Below are 23,719 nucleotides of genomic sequence, written 5' to 3' on the forward strand. Positions count from 1 at the left end.
ATTACTTTCCTGCTATCTAGCTCCTGTCCACCCAGTTTGGTCTCTGATTCTCCTGACCCTCCATACACATTACATACCTCATATATTTAGTAGGAAGCCAGCATAGCTGAAAAAAAATTTAAAGAAATCTGCTACAACTGACAAAAATCTCTGGTCATTATTTAAGACTTCCGTCTATGCCCTCTGTCAATCCTCCCTTTGAAGGAATACTCTGTACTATGTGTATGAGAGGAATGTATGATATAGAGCAATCATCTCTGTTTGTTCATGTTTTCCATGTTTATCTCTACCATGCTAGACCTGAGAACTCCAGAGAGGCAGACACTGAACATCTTTCTTCAGGTTCCAAGTCCCTGAAGCAGTTCCTGGCATGTAACAGACTCTCTGAAAAGAAGTGCAAGTGAAAAAATGAGTTGACCTCAAATTCCACTGTGGAAGTTAAGGGTATCTCCGTAACAGCTATGTACACAATAAAAAGCACTGCAGTTAAGAGTCAAAAGACCAGATTCCACTGATTGGCTAGGTGATCTCGCATGTCACCATGAAAAACTCATGACCCTACAGGAAACAGACACCTATGGCAGAACAGGATAAGCAGAAGATGCAGCATTTAAAAAGCTAGGTTTGAACTTTGATGTAGCGGATCTATAATCTTAGGGGTGGGCAATTCACTTCTGACCCACCTACTTATCACAGGGTACTGTTCTAAGAGTCAAATGAGCTCAATGAAGGGAAAAAGCATTTTTTTTTTAGCATTTTTTGCTAAAATGTAAAATACTATTATAATTCCTGTTTGTACATAGAAACTTCTAGGTGTTAAAGCTCTAGTTAAAAAGTTAGCTATTTCCTAAAGTAACCATTTACAAAATTACTTTTAAAATCTTAGATTTAAAAGAACGTAAAATATAATGACAAAATGCTAAAGGATATAAGTCAACAATAAGCTGCCCGGTAGTACAGCACTGAGAATGAGCTGGAACTTAAGATTAAGTGATTACTTAGGTTTCATGAGACCCTCAAACTGCCCAAAATCCTAAATACCACAGAGAGAAAGATTATGCTGCCAAGGTTTAGAAATGAAAGGAAGGGAAGATTTAAAGTTAAACCCTCATTTTCTTACCCAGTCTTTAAAGCCTTTGTTTGGTAAAAAGAATTAATTTTGCCAAAATAATGCTGCTGATACCTGACAAAACCTGTCAAGAAACTCTTCCTTTCTTCCTTCTTTTTTTTTTTAAAGACTTTTAGTTATTTGAGAGAGAGAAGGAGCGCACAAGTAGACGGAGCAGCAGTCAGAGAGAGAGAGGGAGAAGCAGACTCCCCGGAAACTATTTCTAGTGTAAGAACGTACAGGAGGCAGGTGGTCTGGACGACTGCAGCATCACACCTGCGACAATGGGCCACTAGAGCACACACACTGTGAGGGCATTTGTTCACCATCCCTACTCAAACTCTCCGCCTGGTATCTGATGCAGTAGGAAATTATCAGTAAGTACTGTGGGCCACTGTCTTTCTCTTCTTTTTTTTTGGAGGGGTGAGTGGGGGTCTATAGGAGGAGAGCTCATATCAGAACTCTTTGGAGGAGGAGAAGCATACGTATTTTAATAAACCCCCCCACACTCTCAGAAGGCTTGATATTCCTTCCTAGGAGGGTATAACGTACCCATTACCGCTGTCATCTTCAAGGATCCCTGATATAGAGCTGACATTCCTTAGGACAGAACACAAAGCTCTCCTTAATCTATACCCCTTACCTACCCTCCCTACTCTCCCTACCCTCCCACGAAGATTAAAAACAAAAATCCAACCCCAAACTATTCAGACATACTTTAAAGCTTAATTTAAACATCTGAAGAAGCACATTTCTTAACATAAATCAGGGCATCTTAACAAGAATGCTTCTGTACTGTGAAAGAAACTATCTACTTGGGTTTTATTATAGTAGTATGTACTACCTTTTAAGCAAACTAAAATGTCCAAAAGTACAAGTTGGTAGGAAAAACGTAAACAATTTTTTTAATTTTTGAGCAGCTAATATAATTTTAAAACAATAAAAAGGAATGCTTCTGTCTGATACAAGCCAGATTTTATCACCTATACTTATAAATAAACAGGAATACATACAGAGACAGACATCTTAAAAAGCCATCACTTTCTCCATCTTCAAGATAGTTCCTATGTGTTTGTGAACTTCTCATTTGCAGATCTGCTGAAATAACAAGGTACAATTTATGATATCCTGTATCCCAAAAACTGGTCTCAAAACTACCCCTAGATAGACAGGCTCTACAGATACCCAGTTGCTTTTATAAGTGTAATCTGATACCCTGATAAGGAATGCAAGTTCCTCTGGCATGTTAACAACCAAATCGATATTCTACCACATTATGGATTTCCTATTTTATTTTCAAATTCTTGTTGACATTGCTGCTTTCTGCTTAATAATGTTCTGTTTAATTTCAATCTAATCACAAAATAATTAGAAAGTTAATGAAATCAGTATCTAAAATAAGGTATGAACTAGCACATTTTCAAAGGTAAGCTCAGCTTTAGATTGATGTTTTACATTCCTACAAGTTAAAATTTATTTCTAACATGGAAGTAAAAATAGAACAAGAACTCACACTTTTGGGGTAGTTTCACTATTTGGTTAGCATATCGGAAATGTCAGAATACCTCATTAGTTCATAGTGAAATATCCTTCAAAGCAAGCTGCGTGTTTTTAGAATATTGATTCTCAAAGCATTGTCCCCTAACCAGTAGTATCAACAAAATCTGGAAATTGTTAGAAATTCAAATTCTCAGGTCCTATCTCAGATCCAGTAAACTGGAAACTTTGGAAGTATGGATCAGAAATCTGTTTTAACAAGCTCTCCAGATCCTAATGCACTCTAAAGTTTGAGAGCCACTGTTTAGAAATAATTTGTTCGCTTTCTATTAGTGTAAGAACAATCACACAACCAATCCCAGACCACAACCAGATTTGCTCATGTTGTTATCCCAAGCTACTTGAAATAAAACTTACAGGACATTTTGCTTAGCGATGATTCTTTCAAATTTGTAGGCTCCGGCTCCAACTGTGGTGCATACTGGATTTCTGGCTTAGACTAAAATGATAATGAAAGCAATTAAGCCATTTGTACTTCTTATGCTTTTCTCAGTAACAAGTTCTATAACACATCATCTGTATAAACATTCAAATTGAGAAAAAGTAACAGAAGTCTGGTATAAAAAAATAAAACACATTAGCCACAATATATTTTAATTGCACTTCCTAAACATCAGATCCAGTGCCTTGCAAAGAAACAGACAGATTTCTGGCATCGTCAAGTATTTAGTCAGTTTAACTTTCTGACAACATTAAAAAAAAATTAAAAAGCAGGGACAAATTACAACATACTGCATTAAATAGCATACCCTGCAAAAATGAATTCTAATTCTAGCAGACTGCCAAAATCTGGGGCTAAACACCTATTATCTCTATTTTTCTCATCTGAAACATTCCATTCTTCCCTAAGTATGAGTAATTCACACACTATAGCTAAATACTCCGTACTTCACATCCTCCATATAGCACAGACCCTCTGGAGCAGGGGTTTCTCCAGTCTAGTTGCACTCAAGTTAATACAAAGAGAGAAACAAAGCTAATCTCATATCTAATTAGGAATAAATGAGGGGTCCACCCTGAGATCGAACTTAAGCTTTAGGCTAGTTAGCTTTAGGACACAGAAATTATGAATTTAAAGAGAAAATCCTTCTGTGTGTTACTTATTACCAAGGTATGTATAGACGACCTAAGACTCAGGATAGTATTAAGAATCACATACTAGCCTTACAGTGAGCCATTCTATTAGCAATAATAATTAAAAGGTTTACTTTAATTATTACTTGAGAGAAAGTGCCACAACATAGTTTGTGGTACATTTGAGGAATTTAACTACCAAATTAAAAGGAAAATAGCATGATAGGGTGGGATATGAGCCTGGGAATGAAAGTAACCTGAGTCTGAAGTCTAATTCTGTTACTTACTGGCAGGGTGACCTCAAAAAGTTAGACTCTTGGTTTCCTTATCAATTAAAGAGGGATAATACAACCTCACGAAGGTGTTTAAAGATTTGAGACAAGATATGTAAATGCCTAGTGCCTAAGAACCTTTAAGAAAAGAAGTTATTATCATCACATCACATGGTCAATAATGAGGTAGGAAAAAAGTTACTTCTCTAGGGGGGCAATATGCTTTCTCAACAAGCTTTTATAAGTGTTACAAAGAAAAGCACTGCAAAAAACTAAAAATTATGTCATAGAGCTCTTCCATATGTGATTTATATGTTCATGTCATTATTTATAGTCAAAGTACATTCATTACTTTTATCTTTCATATCTAGAGGTTTCATTTTATCAATTCAACCACTATAAAATTTAGAAGACTCAGAGTTCTTATTAGATAAGGAAAAACAGGCTTGAGATAGGCTTCCGATGGGCAGAAGGAAGTCACACTGTGTCTTGATGCCCAATGTTTTAATGTAGGCCAGATCAGTAATTATTATTTGATAATGTATATCACTCTATGCCAAGACATTCATTTAAGACATTTAAGACATTATTGTCAGCATTTACATGAATCTATGAAGTACAGTTATTACCTGGAATATAACTATTTTTCCATCATCAGCCTGAAGATAAAAAGTCCATGAAGAGGTTATGAAGCTCTGAGCAGAGTCCATCATGTCACTCCAGAATGACCTTACCAGAGTTAAAGGGAAGAGTAGATGCATTTTTGGCATCAAGGACATGAGCTTTAAAAAAAAAAAAAAGTTAAGTCATGAGAAATCTATTATTTTTATAGATTTATATTCAAGAGAACAAACTTAATGAGCATTCCCCAAATCTTGGGACAGGGAATAAAAAGTTAAGTGATTCTACCATAATAACTAGCATTAAACTCTTAGTTTCCTATGCAAATAAACTGTGATAAAGCTGAAGATCCAGGCTACTTTAATTTGCCACCAAACACATTTATAAACTACCTGTCACCTCTATCAGAATACCAACTTTTGAATCAGATTTTGAATCTTCAAATTTGTGAAGACTCTTAAGATTTGATTAATTTAGGATTAGTAAGGCCTCAAGAGGTTGAAGGGGGAGGGACAAATTATACTCTCCTCATCTTTAATGCTTTTATGTAAATATATCATGCTATAATGAACATCAGTGGAAAAGGAGAAGGAGAAAAACTCAACCAAAAGAATATATACATCAAATGTGAGACATCTGATAGCAAGGCAGGGTGAGGGGAGTACTTATGGGCTGAATATATATAGTAAGCTACTGATTTTAACATTAATGGGTATCATGTCCCCCCAATTCTGACCTTTTCATTTACTTAGCAGCAGTGGGCCCCTCTAGAGCACAAGTATGGGATACCATTTGCTGCACTCTAGTGATGGCTTTGGTTCTGCTATATTTCAAAAGAGAGGCATTATGGAATAAGAGATCAGACTATAGAATCAAAAGATCTATATTCATGATTCAATTTTCCCACTAACAGCTGTGAGATTTTTCATTGATTAATTCACCAAACAGGTATTCACTGAGATTATAAATTTCAGGAGATCAGGGACCACATGTATTTTATTCATCAACATATACCTGTGTTTAATCGTGTAATCTATATAGGACAGAGGTTAAAAATAGGGTAATACGTGTGTATGAAGAAAGGCACCTAACCCAAACCAGGATGAAAAGGGGTTAAGAAGGCTTCACAAAAGAAATGACACCTGCCCTGAATCAAGGGGATTCAACAGAACGATGGGGAGTAGAAGGAACAAAACCATGAAATAATTCATCATATAAAAATTAAGAACTAAGAACTACCCTATGACCCAGCAATTGCACTACTGGGTATTTACCCTAAAGATACAAACGTAGTGATCTGAAGGGGCACGTGCACCCGAATGTTTATAGCAGCAATGTCTACAATAGCCAAACTATGGAAAGAACCTAGATGTCCATCAACATATGAATGGATAAAGAAGATGTGGTATATATACACAATGGAATACTATGCAGCCATCAAAAGAAATGAAATCTTGCCATTTGCGACGACGTGGATGGAACTAGAGGGTATCATGCTTAGCGAAATAAGTCAATCAGAGAAAGACAACTATCATATGATCTCCCTGATATGAGAAAGTGGAGATGCAACATGGGGAGTTAAGGGGGTAGGAGAAGAATGAATGAAACAAGATGGGATTGGGAGGGAGACAAACCATAAGTGACTCTTAATCTCACAAAACAAACTGAGGGTTGCTGGGGGAGGGGGTTTGGGAGAGGGGGGTGGGGTTATGGACATTGGGGAGGGTATGTGCTATGGTGAGTGCTGTGAAGTGTATAAACCTGGCGATTCACAGACCTGTACCCCTGGGGATAAAAATATATTATATGTTTATAAAAAAAATTTTTTTTAAAAAATTAAGAACTACTCAGTAAGTATACAACTAAGAGAAAAAAATGGTTCTTAAAAATTAGAAAACATGTTTAACATTCCTCATAATAAGAAAACACAAATTTAAAATATATTAAAAGTGGAACATTGTCGGGAGCTGGCGAAGAAGGAAAGTGGGTATGGGTTTCTTTTTGGGGTAATAAAAATGCTTGGAATTAGACAGTGATGATGGTTGCACAGCTTTGTGAACATACTAACAACTACTGAATTGAATACTTCACAAGGATGAATTTTATACAATGTGAATTACATCTCAATTTTAAAAATTGGTACAAATTCCACAGAGGACAATTTTGCTCTACTTCTCAAAATTAAAATACAGATACCTCTTGCTCAGCAATTCTACTGTGATTCTATTCTATAGATATAAATGTGCAAAGTATGCAACATCACTTATAAATGAAAAAGATCAGAAACAACCAACATCTCCAAATAAGAGACTGCTGAAGTAAATTATGATTCATCCACACAATGGATTGTACAATGAAAAACAGAATGGACATTATTTATGTATACTTGTATTTTAAAAAAGAAGGAGTACATACATCCTTGTATATGCATAAAATACGTCTGTCTTGGTAACCCTGGGTACATTAAGAGGAAAACTGAATGGCCAGAAGATACAGGGGTAGGAGATTTTTCACTATATACTCTTTTTATCTTTTGAGTTCTATACCATGTAGCTGTACTTCCTCTGCAAAAGTTAATAAATTAACAAACTTTATCCAGAATGTCTAGAGTATAGAGTATGGGGGGTGGGGAAAAGAGATGGCCTAAGAGAGGTAATCAGGAGCCAGGCCATGATAGGTGGTTTGCACTTAGCCCTGTATGTAATGGCGGGGCGGGGGGGCAACTCCTGAAGTATATAAGAGAGGAGAATGACATGATGAGATTTCCATTTAGAAAATAAATATCTGAACACATACTGAAGGATGGACTAGAAGGGGGTGAAGTGGAAAAATAGTTTGCAAGTTTAGTAATACAGATGAGAAAAGATGATGATCTAGGTTAAGGCAACAGCAGCTGGGATGAAAAAAAATGACTGTCAACTACTGATTCTATGAGCCTGTTTTTTCATATGCAAAATGGGGATAACATCATCACTGGACCGAGAGAAAATATGAAAGAGAGTATGGATATGAACGTAACTTTCAACAGCAAAGCATTATACAAAAGTAATTATGCAACTGACTTTTCTATCTGCAAACATTTAATTTGTTTGCTGAAAACTAATTATGAAATATAACACTAAAACAGTATCTAGTGGGCGATAAACATTTCAATACAAATCAGTGCAATTTAAGCAGGCAATTCTGAAAGGCAGTATTGTTTCGTACTTGTTCTTGTCTCAGTTCAGCGAATGGCAGCTGATTCTGGCAACCAAGATGGCAAGCATATTGCTCATCAGATTGGGAATATGCTTCTGTGCATGCTGTAAGAGAAAAACAGTCAAATTACAAGGAAAAAGAGAGAGAGAGAGACGGAGGAGAAAGAGGGAAGGAAAGAAAAAGGGAAAGGACAGAAAAGAAGGGATTTGGCATTTTGTAAAAAAAAATTTCTTATACTTAAAAAGCATTTCAGAGATATGAATTTTCAAATTCAATAATAGTAGCAAATATATTATTATTGTTTTTTAAAGATTTTATTTATTTATTTGACAGACAGAGATCACAAGAAGGCAGAGAGGCAGGCAGAGAGAGAGGAAGGGAAGCAGGCTCCCTGCTGAGCAGGGAGCCCAATGCGGGGCTCAATCCCAGGACCCTGGGATCATGACCCGAGCCGAAGGCAGAGGCTCAACTCCCTGAGCCACCCAGGCGCCCGCAAATATATTATTTTAATAAGCCTCGCATCTTCTACCTCCCACACGTCAGATGTTTCAGTATAAATCTACTGATTACACACTCAGGCTCAGGCTAGATGATGACAGTCATAATAAGGGGATCCTCATCACTAAGGTTTGCAAAGTGGAAAAAACACTGGTCTGGCATCCTGAAGTTTTGGCTTCATACACATTTGATTGTGTATGTGACCTGGGCTGTGCTGTTTAACCTCTTCAACTGTTTTTTTCTATATGTTTAAAATGGGAATACCATACTTCATGGAGTTGAACAAAACAATATATTTTAGGGATTTACACCGATCTGTGACATTACCGTTAAGATTTGGATGACTTTCCTGAGAATCAAGGGTATTTGCATGGCAAAGAAAAATCCAACAAAGCAATCAGTTTAACACCCTAAATTCTGAGAACCTGAACTTAGAAAATGTCCTACAGCAGGATTCTGAAGTTGAAATGGGTACACACTTTCTTCATTTAGTTCAGCAGAGCCAGTTCCTTCTTATGATATAGAACACTTAACCACTGTAACAATTTTTTCTTTTTTCTTTCCGACCCAGTCACGTATTTGTAATCTACTTCTCCAAGGTGCTAGATAATAAACTGAACAGCATTATGCACATATAAAGATGGCCAGTTACGAGACTGAGCCCTTAAAAAATAACGTCATGATATCAAGGAGACTAGATAGGAGTCATGGCATAGTGGTGGGGAAAAAGGTACCTCCTGCTATACTGAATAAGCAGCATAATGTAATGAATGGAGAAAATTCCACTATAGTTTCTTTAAAAAGTTAAATGTCAATTTTGTCTTGATTACAGGTTTCTTTTATTAAACACATCTTTCACCAAAAGGTAAGAACAGTGTTTTAAGAGATGACAGACTCTGGTTACTTCTTTTATCGGCATGACCCACAAAGAATACACCATTAAATAGTGAGTCAAATGCCTGATTCAGTAAAAAAAAACAACAAAAAAAACACGTTGAGCTAAATCAACTGGCCTATGATTGAAGGGCTTAAGAAAATTATACTATCCACTGAAAAGGTAGTGATGAATTATGAGAAGGGTAATTACTACTGCATTTAAACTGAATGCCTGGTTATACAAAGGTGTCCTACCCACAGTACCAAGTAAACATTGGCTCAACAAATAGAAGCAGCCCCCACTTTTCAGAAGTTCATACCTATTTTTGCTAACCAAAAGAAATCCAAAGAGGATTCATGCTTTTATGAAAAAGAAAGCGAAAACTTTAAAGTTCAGCATTTGCTCTGCAGTGAGCCATTATAGAGGCAGCCCGCGCTCCTCAGCAGCAAAGGCAGCACCGCCAAGCTCCTTCCCTGGGAAGTGAGCTGGGCAGGCAAGCTACCATAGCTTTGACAGTGTCTGTGAGCATGTGTTTTATCTTGATTTACTTTGTGCCTCTTAGCAAGATGTTACCTAAAGTACCAGAAAAGCCTAAGAGAGGTTATTTTTTGGGTCTGAGAACACTCAAAAAATTTTCCATGTAAAGTAATGGTAATTGCTTCTTTATGCTATGCCATTTTGGCTTAGGAAAGGTTTCACAAGAATGCTCTACTTTCATATAGCAGGGAAACCTATAGATGAAATTTAAAGTTCATGAAATTTGGGGTGCCTGGGTGGCTCAGTGGGTTAAAACTTCTGCCTTCAGCTCACATCATGATTTCAGGGTCCTGGGATTGAGCCCCGCATTGGGCTCTCTGCTCAGCAGGGAGTCTGCGTTCCCAGCCCCGTCTCTGCCTGCCTCTTTGCCTAAATGTGATTTGTGTCTGTCAAATAAATAAAATCTTAAAAAAAAAAAAAAAAGTCCATGAAATTTCTAGCAACAGCTGATAAAACTGTAACCTCATAATAACTAGAGATTAGTTTAAACTAGAAATTAGTTTAAACAATATGCTTGTCATCTTATGAGGAAAATACATAAGGAGTGTAACACAACCCAAAAAACTGCAATGCTATATACTGTTAGCATAGGATCTTACCAGATTCACATTCCATTTTGGTCCGATTTAAATCAATTCCATCATCCACAAATTGACAAATTGAAAACAGCCTGCAACCTCTCTGACATGCGTACAACTCCTCTTCCTAGGGAGTTCAAGAAGAAGGAGGATTACCAAAAAAATAATATTTTTCCCTTGGGGGAAAAAGAGGTCAAAAAGAAAACAAAGTTAGTAGGGTTTATTATAAAATGTCCAATAAAAGTTTATAACTGAAAGCAAGAAATACGATAGGAGCCAGGTAATACCCAAGACCTTTGCCATATAAAGAGGTTTTAGTTTCTTATTTTAAAAGTGATACCCAAGAAAGAAGCTTAGTGGGAAAAGACAAAACAAAACAAAAAAGCCCATACCCTTTTCCCATATTCCAAGGTTACATGTTGTGGGAAAAATTTGAAAATAAAAGTAACAGCGACATAATTAGAACTTTAACAGAAGTAGAAATGAGTAAGCAAGGACCTCAGGATGAATGGCATCCCTCTGCCACATAAGTATTTATACAATTCATCTGGCTTCTCAGGAAAAAGTATCCTAACTAGCTTCACATGGCAAATAGTGCCATAAAGGCCCCACAAAGTGAGGCATACATCTATAAAAATGCTTTCATGAAAGGCATTTTTAAACTTGGCTTACTTTAACTGAACACACAAACAAGAGCAACAGTGCGGTGTATGGGAAAGTCCTCTGGAATCAGCCAGACCTGGATTAAAACTGTTCCGGTGAGTGACGCTGCACAAGTGGCTCTACCTATCTAAATCTCAGTTTTCTCATGGTGTAGGAGGTAATAGCTATAAAGTATCTCCAAAGCCCTCAATAATGCTGGAACATAGCTACTCCTCATATAGTGCCTGGGACACAGATGGTGCTCAATAAATGGTAGTAGTGTTAATCACGATAATAGATTTTTTTTAAAAACAGTAAACAACAGTTACAGGCGTCATTGTCTATTTATGGGAGCTCAGGATAGGGTCGATTCTTCATTATGGGAAAATGTTAACTGCTTAATAAGACTAATAACCATGTTTTCAACAGGCTTTTGTTAGATGAAATACACACAGTATTCGACACAAACCAGTACATGCGGGGGAGCCCCCTCAACTTACTGTGTGATCCACTGTGTACAAATTGGCAGGCACCTAATAAGGAGGGAAACAGCATGTGCATACACCAGTTAGCAATCAATGGAAGAGAAAGGTATGCATTTCTTTCCAGCGGAAGGATCAGTGAGATGTATGCAGCAGCAACAACTGATTCAGAAGAGATGGCTGCAGTCTGACATTAAACAAGTGTTATCATGTAATTCTGAATCTAGAGTGTTTTTGGACCTCAGTTCTAGCTGCATTTATTGTATCTGGAGCATCACATATCTCCTTATACTGCACAGAGGAAGCTTGAGCTCATTAGTATGAGCTCTATTGCACGCCATTTCATTTTCAGGTAGGTTTTCTTTTTTTTTCTTTTCTTTTTTTTTTAAGATTTTATTTATTTATTTTGACAGACAGAGATCACAAGTAGGCAGAGAAGCAGAGAGAGAGAGAGAGAGAGGAGGAAGCAGGCTCCCTGATGAGCAGAGAGCCCGCTGCGGGGCTCGATCCCAGGACCCTGGAATCATGACCTGAGCCGAAGGCAGAGGCTTTAACCCACTGAGCCACCCAGGCGCCCCAGGTTTTCTTTTTTTAAACCAAGCCAATAAGCCCTCCAATCCCATTTCCGAAAGACAGTATGGGATGCTGCAAAGAGCCTAGGTCCAGGAATCAGTCCTGCTTTGAAGCTCAGCCGCACAACTTGTCCTGTACAATCTTGGCAAAGTGACAATCTCTCTCAGCCTCAGTTTCCTTGGTTGTAAGATGGGGACAATACTCTCTTATGTCAATCTTGATTATGATAAGGATTATACATTTTACATCCACAAATGAATATTATGCTATACTATCTAATAAATAAGCATAATAATAATGTATTTAATGAGCACCCACAATGTGCCAGACAGCATGGTAACATTTGAGGTATTATACAATGTCCAACCCAGAGTAGGGGCTCAACTGGTAGCTATTAAGAATCATATCCTTGGGGCGCCTGGGTGGCTCAGTGGGTTGGGCCGCTGCCTTCGGCTCGGGTCATGATCTCGGAGTCCTGGGATCCGGCCCCGCATCGGGCTCTCTGCTCTCTCGGGGAGCCTGCTTCCTCCTCTCTCTCTGCCTGCCTCTCTGCCTGCTTGTGATCTCTCTGTCAAATAAATAAATAAAATCTTTAAAAAAAAAAAAAAATCATATCCTTATTCCAACTAAGTGTTTCATGTACTAGATAATATTATTATTTTAAGTATTTCATGCTCTATGTATCTCAAATGATTGGCAAGCTTATCTTAAATGTATCTCCTCTGATTTAGAGCACAAGGAAATGGTGCTCCCCACCAAAATGAATGCCAGCTAAATAATCAGAAGGGACCTCAATGATACCATTTATAGAATATATGCATTTGCTTTCCCAGAACTGGTTTTATGTGCTAAGAGTGCCACATACTTTATCTTTAATACTCACAAAAGCTCTGTAAGGTGTGAGGTGTTGTTGTTGTTGTTTTTTATTATAGTTGACAAAATGAAGTCTTGAGAAGTTAAGTGATCAGCAAAGATATACAGAGAGTAAAAGTGGAGCTGGGAATGGAACCCAGGCTTTTATGGTTCCAGAGCCCACACTCTTTAAAAATGACCAGGTTGGTTCTAATTAGCTTTGTTGTTAAAATAACACACGTTAAAATAACACACGTCTCTTGTATTTGAATCCAGACAAATTATGCAATTGTGCTTTTGAGGAAAGCTAAATGGTAACTATAGTGGAATTTTGAAATAGCTACTTACAAACAGCTATTCTACTTTCTTGCAACAAATAATTCATTCTGAAAAAGAGCCATTAAAATGAGATTTCTATCTTCCAGTTGCAAATACCAGATGAAAGGTTACGTGAGCTTCTAAATTCATCTAATTTCTTATAACACGCACTGCTTTTTCCTGAACTGCAAAGTACAGTAACTTGGAGGGCCAAAAGAAATCAGTGAAATAAGTAAATTAAATCTTTTCAACACAACTTTATTAATAGAAGGCAGCACAGTATAGCCAGTTTTAGGACTGCCATTCCTACCACTCCACTACTTCTTAGTTATGTGACCTTAGGCAAGTCACTTAACCTTTCAGAGTCTCCATTGTAAAATCCTACTTTTCATAGTAGTGACCATAAGGGATAATGGGTATAAATCTCTCATCAAACTGGAGAACAGAGAGTAGACAGTTAATAAATTTTAAGTCCATCTAACATACAGGAAGCCAAATGACTTCCAAGTTCCTGGTGAGAACAGCTTTAATGAATAAGCAAAGATGACTTACAGATAGCATATCAATTGTTAAAAATTGTTAAATAGTGGATGTTTAAAAAGTGCCTGAAGTTTCCAGAAACGTTTATATTATTTAGTTATTCTCCCAGCATTCCGAGTCATACTACAAGTTTGCTAGGAAAATCTCAAAAAAGGAAAAAAAAAAAAAAAACACAACCAAACACTAGAAGGAAACAAAACATGCCTCCACTCAATGCCAGGCCAAATAAATCTTAATGAATTTCCTCATACAATCTTCTTAATGATGACAGATTTATAAGTAGAGAACACAGTAATGTGTTTAGGGCAGTACACATTGATTGAAATCTGGATGTCAGAATCTCTCATTTCTTTCTCCTGTTATAATTTGTGTCTAACTGAAAATTTTAGGATAATCAATATCCCATACTTTTTCCTGAAAATTGATAAACCCCGTGCAATGTAAAATCCTGCAGTAAACAGGCATATGGGAAGTGAGAGCATTTAGAGCTTTTCATTTCAAAGACCTGAAAGCATTTGCCAATAAGGAACATCCTAGAGTTCATTGGCCTTTTCCTCGTGGTTCCATTGTAGTCTGAGAGCACAAAGAGGGCTAGTCACACGGTTAAGCCAACAGCACAGAGGAGATGAAGGGAATACAAGGAGGAAAAGACCAGTAACAACAGCAAAAGCTCTTACAAAAAAAGCCAGTGGGGGGAAGGAAGCATATATCCAAATTACATATGGGAAAGGGTGGGGAGTCACCACACAATTTAGAATGTGGAGTAAACAGAGTTCCTAATCTGGAAAAAAAAAAAAAACAACCCCAAAAACTTGAGAAGCGGAATGGAATTAAAGGAAAGGCATCAACCGCAGGCGAATGAGAAGTGAAAGCAGGGTCACTCCCTTCGGTAAACTGGGACCCCGACCTCCCACGGGCAGTCTCATTTCTATACCCGCGCCACGAATTCCTTCTGTCTTCTGCACTGAACGGTTAAGTTCCTTGAACGCAGAAACCTAACTGCTTCTTCTCTAAGCCACCCCAAGCCCTAGTGGCAGCGTCTCGCACACAGTAATTCAACAAAGGCGGAAAGCCCTTCCTGTGCGTCTCACAACTACTAGGTCTGACTTAATATATTTCATACCACGGTGTAATTGTCTGCTTCTCTGACTCCCACAACAGAGTGTGCGCTCCCGGCCCAGAGAGGCGCTCGGTAAACACGGGTTATAAACTAACCTTTTGTGGGCTTGCATATCCGCTCCTACCCCCCACCATCCCTTACACCCCTCGAACGTGAAGACCCTGCATTAATCATCTATATCCTCTTCCCCATCGGAGTGCTCGTCTTCCCTGCCACCCCGCAAGCTGCCCGAGGAAATGGGTCATGTCTTGCTCATCTCTGCGTCCCCAGTCTATTATAGGGTCGATGCAGCACAAACTTCCGGTAATTACAGCACGAGAGGGGTGCGGGTAGAATTAGGGAGGAAAACAGGAGCTACACAGGTGGGAGACAGCGGTTGAAGGGTGTGGATTCGACACCCAGGTTCCCAAGCCGACACAAGTGCGAGAGAGCGGAGAGATGGGCTGCCAGGGGAGGGTCGTAGCCCGGTTCAGACGGGACCTACCTTGGGGTAGGTATGCAAGGGGAAGGTCAACTGACAGGCCCGGTGACAAGACGCCGTATCACCCAAGATCGAGTCAAACGCTTCAGCCGAAGCGGTCCCCGAGCCTCCGGCCAGGGCCATGGTCAGCAGCAGCAGCGGCGGGAGCCCCAGCTGGGCCCTGACCCAGAGGCTCCCCTTCGCTGCCGCCATTTTGTTTCCCTCTGTCACAGCAGCTCAGCTTGTTGCTGTTTTCTTTTCAGGGTTTCCTCTGCCTTCCGGGGCCAGCCCCTTCCCCGCCCCTCAGGCCGCAGCTTCCGCCTCTGCCGTCTCCTCAGCTCCGCCCCGATCCGCCCAAAACTGCCGCCTCTCGCCCCACCTCCAGGTCTAAGAACCTCTCCTAGGACGGCAGGAAGAGGTGGATCCAATCATCGCGAGTATCAGGGCGAACCGGCCTCCCCGACGCTTCCCTCCGCGGGGCACGCTGGGGCATGTAGTTCTCTGGGGCGGGCGAAACATGGTGGGATGGGGAAAGTCGGCCTCGGAGAACTACAGTCGCCGTGAGCGCGCCTCACCCGCTCCTTTGTAGTGCATTCTGGGGAATGTGGTTTGCGGAGGTTCAGAGGCGCTCTGAGGTCGGAGAAACCACGGTCCAGGAAGGAAGCGTCATTTTAATTCTGATCGCCGAGGTGCCGACAGGAGTGGATCCTCAAAGGGTGCACTCTGGAAGGGTCCAGCTACTGGCAGGGCTGCTTTTCCTGGTGGGTCTCACGTCAGACCTTCGTTAGGTTCCCCTTCCTGGACTCCTGAGTGCTGAGGGTAGAGGAGCATGGTGTTTCCTTTTGCTCAGGGATCTGGGGCACGACAGTCGCGGTTAGGGTCCTTGCACCACCGAGCAGTTCCTGGAGATGGTTGCTGCTTGTTGTGAGGACCCTGCTGAGATCTGGAGGTGGTTAGTGATTGCTCGTTACTAGGCGAACCTTTAGGATTGTGGTGATGGTGGGGTAGCTGTTGATATTGAGCCTCATGGAGTTCAGTGAAACTCTTAACCTTGTCTCAACCTCATCCAAGTTGAAAAAGGCTTTTAGAATCACCGGGTTCAATGCCTGGCCCAGTATTGGAATCCCCTGCACAGCGTGCACTTCTGAAAGCTAGGCACGTCTTAACTCGGGAATTACACCGATCATTGTATACAGTTTCAGTTCTTAGGAAGATAATTCTTTTCCGAGACAAAATTTTCTTTCCTGTAAATTCCACCCAAGAGTCGTCATAATTCAGGAATGCTTCTAGAATAGGAGTCCATTATGTCACTTTAGAGAGAACACGTCATAGCAGTTTTGATGACGTTTTAGAATCTTACCTCTTTCTTGAGCAGAAAGCGCTGCAAGCACGTGAAGGTAGTTGGCAGTCCTCTAGCAATGGATAAATTCGTCATTCGAACGCCTAGAATCCAAAATAGTCCTCAGAAGAAAGCTCCTGGTGGAAAGATTTACAAGCAGGCCACGATTGAATCTCTGAAGGTGAGAGGGGATCTGGGGCTAGAGGAAATGTGGAAAGGACTGTCTAGCAAGGCGGTGTGGAGTTCTATGGAAGACCTGTGAATTCTTTCTTCCTATACTTTCTCCCCAAAGTGTTCCTGATCACTCCTAATTTGTTTCTTCCCTACTCTGTACAGACTCCTATTTACCAATCCCTGCATCCACTTCTATTACTCTTCTGATTACTTTGGCTATATCATATGTTTTGCTGGTTGAGAGAACGAGCCCCTTAAGTGTTTTTGTGTTTTTGCAACATTTTCTTTTCTTTTAGGAATGTGAAACTAGGAATATGATTCTGTGTACTCTGTACAAACTCAGTAAGCCTGGGTGATGATATTCTACTCTCCTGTCTTATTGACCAGAACTGTATCACATGGCCTGCAGCTGTAGCTGAGACTGGGGAACAGACTGTGTTAATGGACTCTTTGCAACTTCTTCATGTCTGAATTCTTTTCGCAAAGAAGAGGCAAGGAATAAGTACAGGATAGGCAACAAGGAATCAATGGACATGGGTACCCAATTAATGATAAAGTAAGAATTATTTCCCTAAAAACAAACATTTGTAATTGGTTCCCTTTGCCTTCTTGACCTCTTATTTTATTTTCTTTCTTTCTTTTTTTTTTTTTAGAATTTTATTTATTTATTTGTCAGAGAAATAGATTGAGAGAGAGAACACAAACAGGGGGAGCAGCAGGCAGAGGGAGAAGCAGGCTCCCCACTGAGCAAGGAGCCTGATGAGGGACTCGATCCCAGGATCCTGGGATCATGACCTGAGCCGAGGCAGATGCTTAGCTGACTGAGCCACTCAGGCATCCCAACTTCTTACATTTTCTTTTCAATTTCCTTTATTGGTTCCTCCTCCTCTACCAGTCTCCTAATATTTATGCTCCCCGAGCTTTGTCACGTTTTATGTATTTGGCCAGGGTAACCTTATTTATTGTGACGCTTCCCATATGGATGACTGCCGGACTTGTACTTCCAGCCTTGGATCTCTGATGGTGAGAGTGGGATCTGGGGCTAGAGAAGATGCGCACAGGGCTGTGATAGCAAGGTGGTGTTCTGAGTACTTGATTTATGTACTCAGTTGGACTCCTCTTCCAGATGTGCCACAGGCTTACCAGACCCATATTAGAAAGCAGTACAGGAGTATATAAACAGATGCCCCGAGTTCTAGGCCTTCTAGTACAACTGGGTGATCTTTGGCAAGTCATTTCCTTACCTAGAATCTCCCTTTGTCCTCATCTGTAAAGTGTGGGGGGTCAAACTTTATCAGTATTTTTTTTAAGATTTTATTTATTTATTTGAGAAAGAGAGAGAGCATGAGCCGGTGTGGATGGGCAGAGGGAGAGAAAAAGTAGACTCCCTGCTGAGCAGGGAGCCTGCCATGGCGTTCCAGTCCAGGACCCTGGGATCACAACCTGAGCCAGAGGCAGACACTTAACCTACTGAGGTCCCCGGGCACCCCTATTGGTAGTTCTTCAAAGGAACATTGTTGTCATGTAGGGCAAGGTAATTCTTCATTATTTGGAGCTGTCCTGCGAGTTATTGGACATTTACCATCCCTGGCCTTCAGACACTAAAGGCCAACAGTACCTCCCACTGTGATAAGCAAAACTGCCCTCACATATTTCCAGGTAGCCCTTGGTTGAGAGCTACTGAATTCTAGATGGTCTTTAAAAATCTCTCCCTGTCTTAGAGTTCTGTGCATAACCAAAATTTTCAACTGTCTCTGTTTTGTCTGAGTACTCACGGAGTTATATACAACAGTGACTCTCAGTGACTGAAGGTGGCAGGCAGGATTGTGATACCAAGCTGGGGGAAAAAGCGAAGGGCATTAATTGAACTACTTGTACACTCATATGCAAACATCTAGATTCTAGTATACTTCCACCTGCCTCTTCTCCCCTCTGTGTCCCTGCTTACGCCCCAGTTGAGAGTCCTTGTGTGAAGATGAGAATATACCATGTAAAGATTATGGAAGCAGAATAAGCATTAGGTGTAGAGAAAATAACATTCCCTTTAAATGCAGTAGCTTTTCTCCCAAACCTATTCTTTATTCTTCTGTATTTATTTTTATTTATTTATTTATTTATTCATTCATTCATTCATTTATTTATTTTGAGAGAGAGCACGTGAGTGTGAGCAGGGGAGGGGCAGAGGGAGAGAGAGAGAGAGAGACTGACTCTTAGGCAGGCTCCTTGCTCAGTGCAGAGATCATGACCTGAGCTGAAATCAAGAGTTGGACACTTAACTGACTGAGCCACCCAGGCGCCTCCTCCTGTGTATTTACTTTTAAATCCATATACCAAGTAACTGGGACTAGAAACTTAGAAACCATCCTTAACTCTTTTCTCTCATATCCAGTTTTCAGTTTTGTTTCCTAAAAATCATTCTTGTCCTTAACATCTCCCACTTTAAATTTAAAAATCTTAGCAGTGCCATGGTCTGGTAAATTGTCTCCCTGCCTTTGGCATCCTGTCTCATTCCCCTTCCACACTTAAGCCAGAGGAATAGAAGAAAAGGAGATCTACTCAGGTCACTTCCCTGCCTAGTCCTGCAGTGGTTTCTCATTACCTACCGATGAAGACATTTCTTTTAATGGCACCCAAGGCCCTCTGTGACCTGGCACCTGCCTGCTTCACCCCTGCTGCTCTTCCTGTTGACATTCCTTTTTTTTTAAGATTTTTTTATTTATTTGAGAGAGAGCGTGAGAGAAGAGAAGGTCAGAGGGAGAAGCAGACTCTGTGGAGCTGGGAGACCGATGCGGGACTTGATCCTGGTACTCCGGGATCGTGACCTGAGCCAAAGGCAGTTGCTTAACCATCCTATCCATTCTATCAGTGGCAGCCGCTCACAATTTCCCCAACATGGTGTGCTGTTTCATATCTCCGTACCCTTTGCATATGCTGTCCTCTTTGCCTGGAATGGCCTTACTCTCTTGTCTTGGTGGCAGTATAGTGTGGTAATTAAGAACACAGACTCTGGAGCCAAACTGCCTATGTTTAAATCCCAGCCGTGCCACTTATTATTTGACCTTGGGCAAGTTATTTAACCTCTCTGTGTCTTTATCTATAAAATGGGATTAATGATAATATCTGTTTTCTAAGGTGGTTATGAAGGATGAGTGAGTCAGTATATGATAAGTGCTTGGAATAGAACTAAGTAATATGCAAGTGTTTGCTGTTATCATCAATTTATCACCTCCTGTTTGTCCCCCATGACCTAGTTCAAGGGTCTCCTCTACTATGTGGCCTTTCCTAATCATCCTTCTGTCTCCCAGATAGAAAGCCAATCTAATCATTCCCTTTTCTAAGCTACCCCTATATCTTTTCTTTTTTTTTTTTTTTTAAGATTTTATTTACTTACTTGTCAGAAAGAGAGAGAGAACATGTACAGGCAGAAGGTGAAGTAGGCTCCTTGCTGACCATGGAGCCTGATGTGGGACTTGATCCCAGGACTCTGGGCTCATGACCTGAGCTGAAGGCAGATGCTTAACCAGCTGAGCCACCCAGGCATCCCATCCATCCCTGTATCTTTTTTTTTTTTTTTAAGATTTTATTTATTTATTTATTTGAGAGCAAGACAGTGAGAGAGAGCATGAGGGAGGAGAAGGTCAGAGGGAGAAGCAGACTCCCCATAGAGCTGGGAGCCCGATGTGGGACTCGATCCCGGGACCCCGGGATCATGACCCGAGCCGAAGGCAGTCGTCCAACCAACTGAGCCACCCAGGCGTCCCCCATCCCTGTATCTTAAACATGCCCCTGTCATTGCCCTTATTTGTGCTATACTGTGTTTTGGTTTTTTTTTTTTTTAATGCTGTACTCCACCATACTCTGAGCTTCTTCTTCTTCTTCTTTTTTTTTTTTTTTTTTTTTTTAAAGATTTTGTTTATTTGACAGACAAAGATCACAAGTAGGCAGAGAGGCAGGCAGAGAGAGAGGAGGAAGCAGACTCCCTGCTGAGGAGAGAGCCCGATGCGGGGCTTGATCCCAGGACCCTGGAATCATGACCTGAGCCGAAGGCAGAGGCTTAACCCACTGAGCCACGCAGGTGCCCCTACTCTGAGCTTTTTGAAAGACTATATCTTACTGATTTTTGTGTCCCCAGTACTTGGCACAGGGCTTGGTATATAGAAGACCACAGTGCATTTTTCTGAATGACCAAATGAACTAAAACCCTAAAAGCCTTGGCATGGCATATGAGTCTCTTCCTTATGCTCCCCAGGGAGCCTTCTCATTCCATGCTTCATAGCTCCCCTTTCCCAGGAATGAATTCCAGCCACACCCCATATTTTGCTGGTCTCTGTATAAACTATTCTCTTTCATGTCTCCAGGAATTTGACTTGATGCTGGTCCTTTTCCTAGAAAACCTTTCTCTTTTCTTTTTGTGAGGACTGCTGTGCTCATTTGTGAACCCACTCAAGTGTGACTTTCCCTGTGAATCCTAGATTGTACATTTTATGAGTATAGGAGCCTTTGGAATTTATTTACTTCTGTATCCTTGGACCTATCACAGTGCTTGGCACATATCAAGTGGTCAATAAGTATTTGTTAAATAAGTGAATGTTGAAATGCTTTCTGGGTCCTTTGGGGGGAATTAATCCTTCCCTCTTCAATACTGTCTTAGTACTTGGTTCAGATATCTTTCATAGCACTTAACCTCACTGTATTTTAATTATCAGATTAACTGTACTTTTCCGCAGTCTACTATAAACTCCTGATGACCGAGTGTCATATTAGGTTCCGATTCTGCTCCAAGGCCTAACCCAGTGCCTGCTACATTGTAGGTAAAAATTTATTGAATAAACAATAATTATTCTTATCTGGGGATGCCCTTGCGGGATCTGGGTAGTAAACTTTAACAGATATTACTGCAAAACAACTTTATGCCCAGCAGTCAGTTAGATACTCCAGGGAACATAAAAGAAATTTAAGATGAAAGTATGAGCCCTCGTGGGACTTCCTATTGGGAGATCATATTATAAGAAATTAGTAAGTAATGGTAGAAAATCGTATGTGGTCCATTACAAAATTGTTGTTTAGGCAGTAAGGGTTAAGAGTTCAGAGGAAAGAGCTCAGTGTCTGTTTAAGTGCTCAGAGCACCTTAAAGGGTTGAAAAGATTTGGCTAGGTGGAGGGAAGTAGTAACACAGAACTGCTCAATAAGCAGTTCTGGCTTTTCTTTGCTATGTGCACGCAAACGTGCTTACTTGATGTGTACACAATGACGACTTAAAAATAAGTTGAGTTAAATGTGAGTTCTAGAGAGTTAGGTCTACTCTACTGAGTAACTTATTCCCACACACCAGCATCATACTTAAATGCCAAGGATCTGCTGAATGTTCAAGCCTCAATTTCCTCGTCAGTAATATCAGAAAGTTGTACATATATATTTATATACACATAAGTTATACATATATATAACATCAGAAATATATCTAACCTGCAGGGTTATCATGAGACCTAAATAGATAAATGCTTATCGAAAGGGCTAAGTATTGGCCTGGCATGCAGTAAAACTGACCAATATTTTCCTCTTTTCATGTGTGGAAAAGGAGAGGCTTGTGTAGGAAAACTAGAGCTGGGACTGGTGATGATGGGAGGGATAGTAGTGATTACTGCCGGTGTTTATTAAGCCCATGTCTATGGGCCAGGAATTGTGCTAAGTGCTTTACATATATTAACTCTTTAAATTCTGATAACAGCTCTGTGAAATGGATGCTTTTATCATTCATATTTTAGAGTTGAAGAATCTAAGGCACAGAGAGATCAAGTAGCTTGCCCAAGGTCATGCAGCTGTAAGTGGCAGAGCTGGGATTTGAACTAGACAGTCTGGTTTCGCTATCTGCCCCCTATAGGGTGAACTAAGAAAGTGGAGGCATCTGAATGTCCAGCAGAGGAGGTATAAAAATCTTGGAATATTAGGAACATTGGACTTCTGTTATCAGTTTGTTAGAAGTAATTTTGCTGTAGCCGTATCACATGGAATAAAAGTGAGACCCAGTAGAGCTCGGTAGTATACATTAGAATCGTAAAGGTTAATTTGGTTAATCTCTTCTTACTCTCTTAAGGGAAAGTGATTTGTTCTCTTAGTTGTAATAGGAGATTTTTTTTTTTTAATTTTTAAAGATTTTATTTATTTATTTGACAGACAGAGATCACAGGTAGGCAGAGAAGCAGGCAGAGAGAGAGAGGAAGGGAAGCAGGCTCCCTGCTGAGCAGAGAGCCCGATGTAGGGCTCGATCCCAGGACCCTGAGATCATGACCTGAGCCGAAGGCAGAGGCTTAACCCACTGAGCCATCCAGGCGCCCTGGAGATTTTTTTTTTTTTTTTTATTAAAAGATTCTAGGATATGCTAATTCTTTTAGATTTAATACTTTAGAGTGCTCTGTAAACCTTTGCTCCTTTTGTAGGATTGATCAGCCAGTAGATTGTCCCCTGCCCCCTCTGGTGGGATGGTTTCCATCTTGTCAAAAATTGATGTTTCAGCCAGCCACAACTGTAAGACCAGATGGTATAGGAGACAGCACATATTCTTTCTGGTGATGAGCTTCCCACTACTCATGTAGCTTCCCCTTTGATACCCTGTGTCCGCTTCCCTTGTCCCTCTAACTAATTCAGAGAACAACTTGAAATACCTATTTTGGGGCCCATATTTGGACAGAAATAAGGAAAGATTCTCAGATATATATGGAATTCTTCTGTTCTGGAATTGACTGTAGATTTTTCTATTTCTGACCTAAAATTTCAGATCTGAAAACTATACTGGACTTCAGTCCTTATGGGTAGAGATGGCTTTCTTCAATTATACCTACTGTGCATTGGGGCTAGCGAGACAGATAAATTGTACCAACCCTCAAATGGCTCCTAGTCAG

The 23,719-nt window shown here is 40.3% G+C and overlaps 2 protein-coding genes across 9 annotated transcripts in view; one reads left to right on the top strand and one right to left on the bottom strand.

The window, feature by feature from the left end:
- Positions 1-15,794, bottom strand: part of LOC111142801 (transmembrane protein 59) — a 28,778-nt gene extending 12,984 nt beyond the window's left edge. Inside the window, exons 1-7 of one of the 8 annotated variants that reach the window (XM_022496111.1) lie at positions 15,332-15,690; positions 11,463-11,495; positions 10,342-10,447; positions 7,840-7,934; positions 4,641-4,793; positions 3,023-3,104; positions 2,122-2,203 (exon numbers count right to left, since the gene is read on the bottom strand). In XM_022496111.1, coding sequence (XP_022351819.1) covers positions 2,122-2,203; positions 3,023-3,104; positions 4,641-4,793; positions 7,840-7,934; positions 10,342-10,447; positions 11,463-11,495; positions 15,332-15,520 — 740 coding nt within the window. In that variant the 5' untranslated portion in view covers positions 15,521-15,690. Of the gene's footprint in view, positions 1-2,121; positions 2,207-3,022; positions 3,105-4,640; positions 4,794-7,839; positions 7,935-10,341; positions 10,448-11,462; positions 11,496-15,331 lie in introns of all 8 variants that reach the window. The other 7 variants (XM_022496110.1, XM_022496115.1, XM_022496112.1 and 4 more) reach the window with 7 other exon arrangements.
- A 25-nt stretch (positions 15,795-15,819) lies between these two features.
- LOC111143596 (transcription elongation factor A N-terminal and central domain containing 2) overlaps positions 15,820-23,719 on the top strand; it is a 37,386-nt gene continuing 29,486 nt past the window's right edge. The window contains exons 1-2 of the mRNA XM_022497423.1: positions 15,820-16,068; positions 16,683-16,827. Coding sequence (XP_022353131.1) covers positions 16,726-16,827 — 102 coding nt within the window. The 5' untranslated portion in view covers positions 15,820-16,068; positions 16,683-16,725. The remainder of the gene's footprint in view (positions 16,069-16,682; positions 16,828-23,719) is intronic.

The sequence above is a fragment of the Enhydra lutris genome, unplaced genomic scaffold (genome assembly GCF_002288905.1).
Source record: "Enhydra lutris kenyoni isolate GAN:26980312 unplaced genomic scaffold, ASM228890v2 scaffoldscaffold9, whole genome shotgun sequence".
Taxonomy (NCBI): domain Eukaryota; kingdom Metazoa; phylum Chordata; class Mammalia; order Carnivora; family Mustelidae; genus Enhydra; species Enhydra lutris.